Source organism: Branchiostoma floridae, chromosome 17, assembly GCF_000003815.2.
Source record: "Branchiostoma floridae strain S238N-H82 chromosome 17, Bfl_VNyyK, whole genome shotgun sequence".
NCBI lineage: Eukaryota > Metazoa > Chordata > Leptocardii > Amphioxiformes > Branchiostomatidae > Branchiostoma > Branchiostoma floridae.
This window is the reverse complement of record NC_049995.1, coordinates 14,564,448-14,573,755: the sequence shown is the minus strand read 5'-3', so window position 1 is coordinate 14,573,755 and position 9,308 is coordinate 14,564,448. Positions and strand designations below refer to the sequence as shown.

The 9,308-nt window shown below is 38.3% G+C and overlaps 1 protein-coding gene across 5 annotated transcripts in view; it reads left to right on the top strand.

Annotated features, from left to right (window-relative positions):
- LOC118404033 (WD repeat-containing protein 48-like) overlaps window positions 1-9,308 on the top strand; it is a 23,023-nt gene that overhangs the window by 5,735 nt on the left and 7,980 nt on the right. For all 5 annotated transcript variants that reach the window (XM_035802961.1, XM_035802959.1, XM_035802963.1 and 2 more), the window contains 6 exons: window positions 849-931; window positions 1,371-1,500; window positions 2,339-2,427; window positions 3,873-3,974; window positions 6,058-6,282; window positions 6,957-7,113. In XM_035802961.1, the coding sequence (XP_035658854.1) occupies window positions 849-931; window positions 1,371-1,500; window positions 2,339-2,427; window positions 3,873-3,974; window positions 6,058-6,282; window positions 6,957-7,113 (786 nt within the window). The remainder of the gene's footprint in view (window positions 1-848; window positions 932-1,370; window positions 1,501-2,338; window positions 2,428-3,872; window positions 3,975-6,057; window positions 6,283-6,956; window positions 7,114-9,308) is intronic.

Sequence of the window (9,308 nt, the reverse complement as noted above, 5' to 3'; positions counted from 1 at the left end):
GGACATTGTGAATTCACCAAAATTCGTGGAAGCTTACGTGTAATTATCGCTGTGCTGTCCGGAAAGGAGAAGGTAAGAACTGACCCGAACTCGCTCTTGTAATAGTCCAGAATGGCACGGTGCGTGAACCTCCCCCACCACCATTGTTTTGATTTCGTTCCGTCGCCGCGCGGTTCACACGCAGGCAAGCTTATTCATGTTCAGTCTCCCGGGGACTATGGCTTCGTAGACAGCTCACAATGCGACTTACAGGTCCACGAAAGTAATTCTCAATGACAACAAACTGAACTCCAGAATGGCGGGGTGATTATTTACCGCTGAGAGGACCGAGGTTCACCGAGCAAAATGGCTGGCTAGAAGTTTCGGATCCGTGACGTCATACAATCTCAGACGATCAGAACGAGGCCATTACGTCATCGGCCAGCGCGGCGGGGAGAGGAGGAGAGCGCGAAGTTCAAACGTGTCTACAGGGTCATATTAGGCGGATCAATGTAAAAATTGACGTACATCAACTTTTTAATGAGTAAACTACTGGAAAATAAAGAATTGAAAATTTTCTGATGCTGTCCTTTAAATCTCGCTTATAGCAGTCTCCCCAACATCCGTCCGCCCTCCAAGCATTTGTTACAGCCCTGGACAATGGAGTTTGTGTTCCATTGACCAGTGATGGCTGGTTATTTGATACCTATTAGCTAACATTTGCATGTACCTAGCTCCAAGTTCTTAATGCCCCTGCTACACACTATCTCTTGTTCTGCTGATTTATGTTGGGAAGTTAAATGTTTTTCATTACATGTTAAATTTTGGAGTGTGTATAATGCAGTTTTCTTGTTTCTGTTTTCTCCCAGTGATTTCAGCTTCTTCAGACACAACAGTGAAGGTGTGGAATGCACATAAGGGGTTCTGTATGTCAACTTTGAGGACTCACAAGGTATGTAATAATGATGAAGTGACATCCAAATATCCAATTTTTGTCAGACGAGGAGTAGATATGCTTGGACATAGATTTGGACTGGAGGTTTGTTGATCACTCCATCTCTTATGGGATTGTCCACAGGGGTTCTTGCCCTCTATTGACACTCACTCCAGGAATAAAGGGACAAACCAATGTCAATGTAAAGAGAGGATCTGATCATCATACTGAAAGGTTGCTAAACTTAAGTGTAGGTCAGATTTTATGTTTTGATATCTCCAGTATTTGCTTTAATAATTTCCTTGCCTCAAAAAAACAGTAAGTAAGAGTAAGTATACGGCCTGTGTTGTTGAGCATAGCAAATTACTCAATATCCACAACAAACTCTTGAAGTTGTTCATGCTGAAATTGTATGCATTTAATGCATTTTCTGAATTTGATCTCATTTTCCATGTAGGATTATGTGAAAGCCCTAGCCTATGCCAGGGACAAGGAACAGGTGGCTTCAGCTGGGCTGGACAGACAGATCTTCTTATGGGATGTCAACACTCTTACTGCACTCACTGCCTCCAATAACACAGTCACAAGTATGTAAATTATCACTCTTACTGCACTCACTGCCTCCAGTAACACAGTCACAAGTATGCATATAGACTTCCAATGAATTGTCATGTATGTAAAAAAGTCCAAGTATGCAAATTGGGCTCTTACTGCCTCCAATAACAGCCTCAGATATTTTATATTCAAATATTTTATTAATTTTCAATAACAGTCACTAGTATGTTGGTCAACAGGTCAACATTAATCAAATATGTCTAGTATGCTAAAGGTACTATTACTAGTATGCAAAAGATACTGCTACTACTGTAATTCCTGATTTTTTCACTGTAATGTTATGTTCACGGTTTTCACGGTGAGGACTGTAACGTGAACTTATAATTACCGATAAAATATAATTCACAGACTTTTTTCATGCGCACTTGCCTCGACAGTGAACATTTAGTTCCGAGAACAAGTTCAATTTTCTCAGACCGTGAAAATTTGGTACCGTGAAGATAAAGTGAATTACAGTATATGTTCAAGCTACATGTACATGTTCTGAAACCTAAGAAAGCCAGCACATGTGCATGTACCTTCATCAGAAAAAAAACTGTTGAATGGTTTATCAGGAGGGATACAAGATGAAACAATCCCCTGAACATTTTCTAATCTTCCTTTTTGATTCAGACGTTCAGCCTAAAGTGCTATTTATGATTATGAAGTAGAATAACTGAGTATCTTGTAAACCAACCTGTTTTCTTGGAATTGATATGCTGTTCAAACAAATAAATAGCTGTGTTTAATTTTGGGCTTAAGAAAACCAAACTCTAAGACTTCATGTCACAGTCGTGATCTTTGACTACGATTGTTGCCATTTATCCACAGCTTCTTCTCTGACCGGAAACAAAGACTCCATCTACAGCCTGGCCATGAACCACTATGGGACCATCATCATTTCTGGGTCAACAGAGAAGGTAGGAAACTATACTCAAGATTGTGCGCTAACAGAGAAGGTAAAATGTGATAACACTAAAAAAGGGAAGGTACATGTAAACTAGAAAGGCCGACATTTGCTTAGGAGCAAATACAGCATATTGCAATCCATCTTCATCCTTGAAAAAATCCCAAAATTCAACAATTTGAAGTAATGTTTGCTCAAAGGGAAAATGAAGTACTGTGGGCACTTGTCCTACACACCTTCATGCCGAATTTTAGGTCATTTGGTTTCAATATAAGGGCATAGGAGCCAAAATATACATTTTTTAGTTTAGAATGGCTAAAAATCCCAAAATAACTCATTTTATACGTGCTATATGAAGAAAGTGTTGATGGGGTCCTGTTGTCATATGTCCAATTTACCTCTGTACCAAATTTCTGGTTATTTTGTTTACATGCAAGGGCATAGAAACCAAAAATATACATTTTTAGTCAAAAATGACTGAAAACCCCAAAATAACTAATTTTTGAAGTGATCTATGAAGAAAGTGTCAATGGGACCCTGTGAGCATGTGTGCAATGCACCTGTGTACCAAATTTCAGGTCACTTTGTTTCTATACAAAGGCATAGGAGCATAAAATATACATTTTTAGTCAAAAATGACCAAAAACCCTAAAATAACTCATGTTTGAAGTAAACAATGAATAAAGTGTTGATGGGGTTCTGTGGTCATATGTCAAACGCACCCATGTACCAAATTTCAGGTCATTTGGTTTTAATACAAGGGCATAGGAGCAAAAAATATACATTTTTAGTCAAAAATGGCCAAAAAACCTAAAATAACTCATTTTTGAAGTGATCTATGAAGAAAGTGTTGATGGTTTTCTGTGCTCATATGTCCAATGCACCTCTGTACCAAATTTTACGTCATTAGCTTGTAATACCTTGGCACAGGGGCCCAAAATATACATATTTTGTTTAAAAATGACCAAAAACCCTAAATATCATAAATTCTAAGGCCTCTATCAAAAAAGTGAAAAAAACACCTGGGGGTATTCGCTATCCCTACCTCCATGCCAAATTTCAGCTCATTTGGCCCCAAAATGAAAAAGTTGAATCAATTTGAAGATTTGACAGGAGGAGAAGAAGAAACCGAGCAAAAACAATATATTGCAATCCCATACTATGTATGGATTGCAATATAAAAAATGATAAAAGAAATTCTTGATATGGAACAAAAAAATATTATGTCAGGGATTTTTTTGGAAAAAAATGCATGGATGGGAGTGTGCGGAACCTCAAAAATAAATGAAAGTGTGGACTGCAAGAAATTGTTGACATATTTTAATATTGGTTGACGAGTATTTTCTGCATCTACTGCAGGTACATTAAGTGTTTTCTTTGATTTTTACCTGGGATCAAATAAGAAGAAATATGAAACAAAAAAGCAGAAGTAACCCGTTTTTGTTTTCATCTTTTTAGGTGCTAAGAGTGTGGGATCCTCGTACCTGTGCAAAACTCATGAAGCTGAAGGGACACACGGACAATGTCAAGGCACTACTGGTCAACAGAGATGGCACACAGGTGAGATATACTAAACATTAACGATTCCCAAATATGCTAATTACTTGAGGGATCCTCGTACCTGTGCAAAACTCATGAAGCTGAAGGGACACACAGACAACGTCAAGGCACTACTGGTCAACAGGTGAGATATACTCAACATTAAGTTATAGGATTTAATAATTCCCAATTCCATGACAAAATGTCCGAAAAGGTTTTTTTTCTACCTTCAAAAGAATGCTTTCTTGTCATGTAGAAAGAAACTCCTTGATCTGTTAAAGAAATGTCTTTCATAATCTTGATGACATGTACATTGTACATAGGAAACACTATTTCACCTCAGTTTTGGTTGATTTTTGTTTTGCAAGTGAATGTTTTCAATGCAAAGGGATAACCTAAATCTTTATTATCAATGATGATAAGATAAAACATAAGAAAAGCAGCATAAGACTAGAAAGGCCGACATTTGCTTGGGAGCAAATACAGCATATTGCAATCCATCTTCATATGCATGCCAATCCCAAATTTAACAATTTTTGATTGATGTACACCATAGGTGTGAATAGAGCCCTGTGGCTTCACATAACGTAGGTACCTTCATACCAAATTTCAGACCATTTGGTTTTCATACATAGGTACAGGAGCCAAAACTTAACATAAGTACTGTGGGCACTTGCCAGACACACTTTCATGCCGAATTTCAGGTCATTAGGTTTTCATACAAGGGTATAAGAGCCAAAAGTATACATTTTTTGTCAAAAATAGCCAAAAAAACCAAAATAACTCATTTTTAAAGGGATCTATAAAGAAAGTGTTGATTGGACCCTGTGCTCATATGTCCAATGCACCTATGTACCAAATTTCAGGTCATTAGGTTTTCATATAAGGGTAAAGGAGCCAAAAATATACATTTTTTTTGTCAAAAATGGCCGAAAACCCCAAAATAACTCATTTTTGAAGTGATCTATGAAGAAAGTGTTGATGGAGCCCTGTGCTCATATATCCAATGCACCTATATACCAAATTTCAGTTCATTTAGCCTACATACAAGGGCATAGGAGCCAAAAATAGACATTTTTAGTCAAAAATGGCCAAAATCCTAAAATAACTCATTTTTAAAGTGATCTATGAAGAAAGCGTTGATGGTTTTCTGTGCTGATATGTCCAATGCACCTCTGTACCAAATTTCAGGTCATTATGGTTTAATACCAGGGCACAGGGGCCCAAAATATATATATTTTGTCTAAAAATGACCAAAAACTCTAAATATCAAAATTTCTAAGGCCTCTATCAAAAAAATGAAAAAAACACCTGGGGGTATTTGCTATCCCTACCTCCATGCCAAATTTCAGCTCATTTGCCCCAAAAGTGAAAAAGTTGAATCGACTTGAAGATTTTGACAGGAGGAGAAGAAACAAAGGAAAAGCAATATATTGCAATCCCATACTATGTATGGATTGCAATATAATAACCCAGTCTCAAGGACTAGACCTAGTTAGTACATGTAATCAGGCTTGATAATGATAGGGGCATTCCACTCTAGAAGGGAGTGTTATTTTCCAGTAGATAATGTATCAATAATATCAGCTGACCTTTAGTGGAATTCCACTTGTGGCTAATTATGCAACGTGTGTTTGTGACACTCACTAAACCCATGCAGACCCTACCCATGTATTCCCTATACGTGTAGACACTTCCTTTATCGTGAATATTTTCGGCATAAATGAGGGTGCTTAGCACACCAAGAAGGTCAAATTGTTCACAAGATATCAAAGAACACGTATCAAGACATGTTTTGCTTAGCGCCCCTGAAATTAGCTTTGTAACCTAACTTAAGTCAGGCGTTGTCAGGCACATTGTATTCAGCCATAGGCTGAGATTGATTTAATTTAATTAGAGGGTACTTGGGGAGTTTTGTTGAAGACTGAATGCTTTTTGATGCACGTGAGGCAAATGGGTTCTCTATCCTATAAATTATGATGGTACGAAGCATACATTTGTCACTTCTGCAATTAATATCTATCAGATAATAAAAGTCCCGTCTAGAGTGGAATGTCCCTGTAAGTGTCAATAACAAGTAATGTGAACATGTACTCCCCTACAGTGTTTATCTGGAAGTTCAGATGGCACAATCCGGCTGTGGTCCATTGGTCAGCAGCGTTGCATAGCAACCTACCGTGTCCATGACGACGGGGTGTGGGCACTCCAGGCGAACGAGGCGTTCAGCACGTTCTACTCGGGCGGACGCGACAGAAGAGTGTACCAGGTCGACATGAGAAATCCGGAAAACAGATTCCTGTTGTGCGAGGAGAAAGGACCAATCGTTAAGGTAGATTATATTTATTTAGGTAGATTTTATTTGTGTCCTTTGTCAAGAACTTTATGTTTTCCGGTTCATTTGTGTAACTTGTTAGTGAGTGTGAGATTTTGTCTGTTTTGGGGGCATGTACCTTGTATTTGTGTGCATTGGCACATGTCTGTTTGTGTTCGTATGTGTCTGTATGTAAATGTTTGCGCGTTTGTGTCTGTGTGTGCATGAGTGTATGTGTGCTTGTACACATATTGTATCTGTGTCTTCACATAACTCAAAAACGTATGGATGGGCACGCTTGAAGTTTCTCTTAGAGATGCATCATACATGTAACTTCTAGTTTTGATATCTTCTGTCCTGAACTTGTTGTGGTTATGCTTTCGGGTAATAGGTACAAATGTACCAGACGGTCACCGAAATGTCGGTATGAATAAAACAATGGTTGTGTCAAGAGTCTCTTTAAATTTATACAGGTACCAAATTGAATGTAGTTCTTGGATAATCCTAAAGCAAGTTCAAATTATAACTGTTTATGACTGGTCCAATTCCAGATTCTTTGGGCCAATCTGAAAATGTTGCAATTATTGTGCAGAATATCTGCTTGAAGGTTTGCTCTTGAGCTCATGAAGACATGATAGGTATTGTGTTGACATCGTACATGTAAAGGTAGCTGTTGTTTGTTTCCATCACAGTTGTTGCTGACACAAGACAACTCCCATATTTGGGCGGCGACCACCCAGTCCAGCGTGAACTGTTGGCCGATCTCTAACCAGCCTGCGAGAGTGTCTGGCGACTACGATAACGAAAACCCTGTTCCTGTCTATACACAGCCGGAGGGAACAGTCAAAGGTACTTATGAAGTGATGTGCATGTTTCAGCATTTTTAGCTAAATGGTAGACATAAGCCACATCATTGTGTCTTCTTCCTAAATTGTATACCTTAGAATTAATGTTTGGATTGTACTAGATTGATATAGCTAGCCAGTAGTCTCATAACACTTTGCCAAGTACATTGTAACTGTTACAAATTACTTAACAATTCTTCTGCAATAAACCTTAACTTAACTTCCATGTCTTAGACTTTTTTAGAGGTATTTGTATTCATTAGATTGATAGTTAGATGCACAGTCATAAACTTCTATTAAAGGGAAAATTTAACATTTGTTTCCTGTTCTTGTGGAATCCATGTTGAGAACAGGTTGTTATGTTGAACTTATTTTATGTTAAGGATTTTTTTAATGTGTGCGGGGACTTATATCTGCTTCAAATCTGATAGAGGGATTTGAAATTGTAGAGCAATGATATGTAGTTACGTCAATGCACACCAAATACAAATTTGGAAAGTACTGTACTGACAAGTAACAGAAAATGTTAATTTTATTTTATTTTTTTTATCGCAGGTGGCCCCAGCATTACCCAGTATTACATCCTAAATGTTTTTGTGTTTTTGTCGCAGGTGGCCCCAGCATTACCCAGTATTACATCCTAAATGTTTTTGTGTTTTTCTAATCGCAGGAGGCCCCAGCATTACCCAGTATTACATCCTAAATGTTTTGTGTTTTTCTAATCGCAGGAGGCCCCAGCATTACCCAGTATTACATCCTAAATGTTTTTGTGTTTTTATTACAGGTGGCCCCAGCATTACCCAGTATTACATCCTAAATGTTTTGTGTTTTTCTAATCGCAGGAGGCCCCAGCATTACCCAGTATTACATCCTAAATGTTTTTGTGTTTTTATTGCAGGTGGCCCCAGCATTACCCAGTATTACATCCTAAATGTTTTTGTGTTTTTCTAATTGCAGGTGGCCCCAGCATTACCCAGTATTACATCCTAAATGTTTTTGTGTTTTTATCGCAGGCGGCCCCAGCATTACCCAGTATTACATCCTAAATGTTTTTGTGTTTTTATTGGAGGTGGCCCCAGCACTACCCAGTATTACATCCTAAATGTTTTTGTGTTTTTATTACAGGTGGCCCCAGCATTACCCAGTATTACATCCTAAATGTTTTGTGTTTTTCTAATCGCAGGAGGCCCCAGCATTACCCAGTATTACATCCTAAATGTTTTTGTGTTTTTATTGCAGGTGGCCCCAGCATTACCCAGTATTACATCCTAAATGTTTTTGTGTTTTTATTGCAGGTGGCCCCAGCATTACCCAGTATTACATCCTAAATGTTTTTGTGTTTTTCTAATTGCAGGTGGCCCCAGCATTACCCAGTATTACATCCTAAATGTTTTGTGTTTTTCTAATCGCAGGAGGCCCCAGCATTACCCAGTATTACATCCTAAATGTTTTTGTGTTTTTATTGCAGGTGGCCCCAGCATTACCCAGTATTACATCCTAAATGTTTTTGTGTTTTTCTAATCGCAGGTGGCCCCAGCATTACCCAGTATTACATCCTAAATGTTTTTGTGTTTTTATTGCAGGTGGCCCCAGCATTACCCAGTATTACATCCTAAATGTTTTTGTGTTTCTATAATCGCAGGTGGCCCCAGCATTACCCAGTATTACATCCTAAATGTTTTTGTGTTTCTGTAATCGCAGGTGGCCCCAGCATTACCCAGTATTACATCCTAAATGTTTTTGTGTTTTTCTAATTGCAGGTGGCCCCAGCATTACCCAGTATTACATCCTAAATGTTTTTGTGTTTTTCTAATTGCAGGTGGCCCCAGCATTACCCAGTATTACATCCTAAATGTTTTTGTGTTTTTCTAATCGCAGGTGGCCCCAGCATTACCCAGTATTACATCCTAAATGTTTTTGTGTTTTTCTAATCGCAGGTGGCCCCAGCATTACCCAGTATTACATCCTAAATGTTTTTGTGTTTTTCTAATCGCAGGAGGCCCCAGCATTACCCAGTATTACATCCTAAATGTTTTGTGTTTTTCTAATCGCAGGAGGCCCCAGCATTACCCAGTATTACATCCTAAATGTTTTTGTGTTTTTATTACAGGTGGCCCCAGCATTACCCAGTATTACATCCTAAATGTTTTGTGTTTTTCTAATCGCAGGAGGCCCCAGCATTACCCAGTATTACATCCT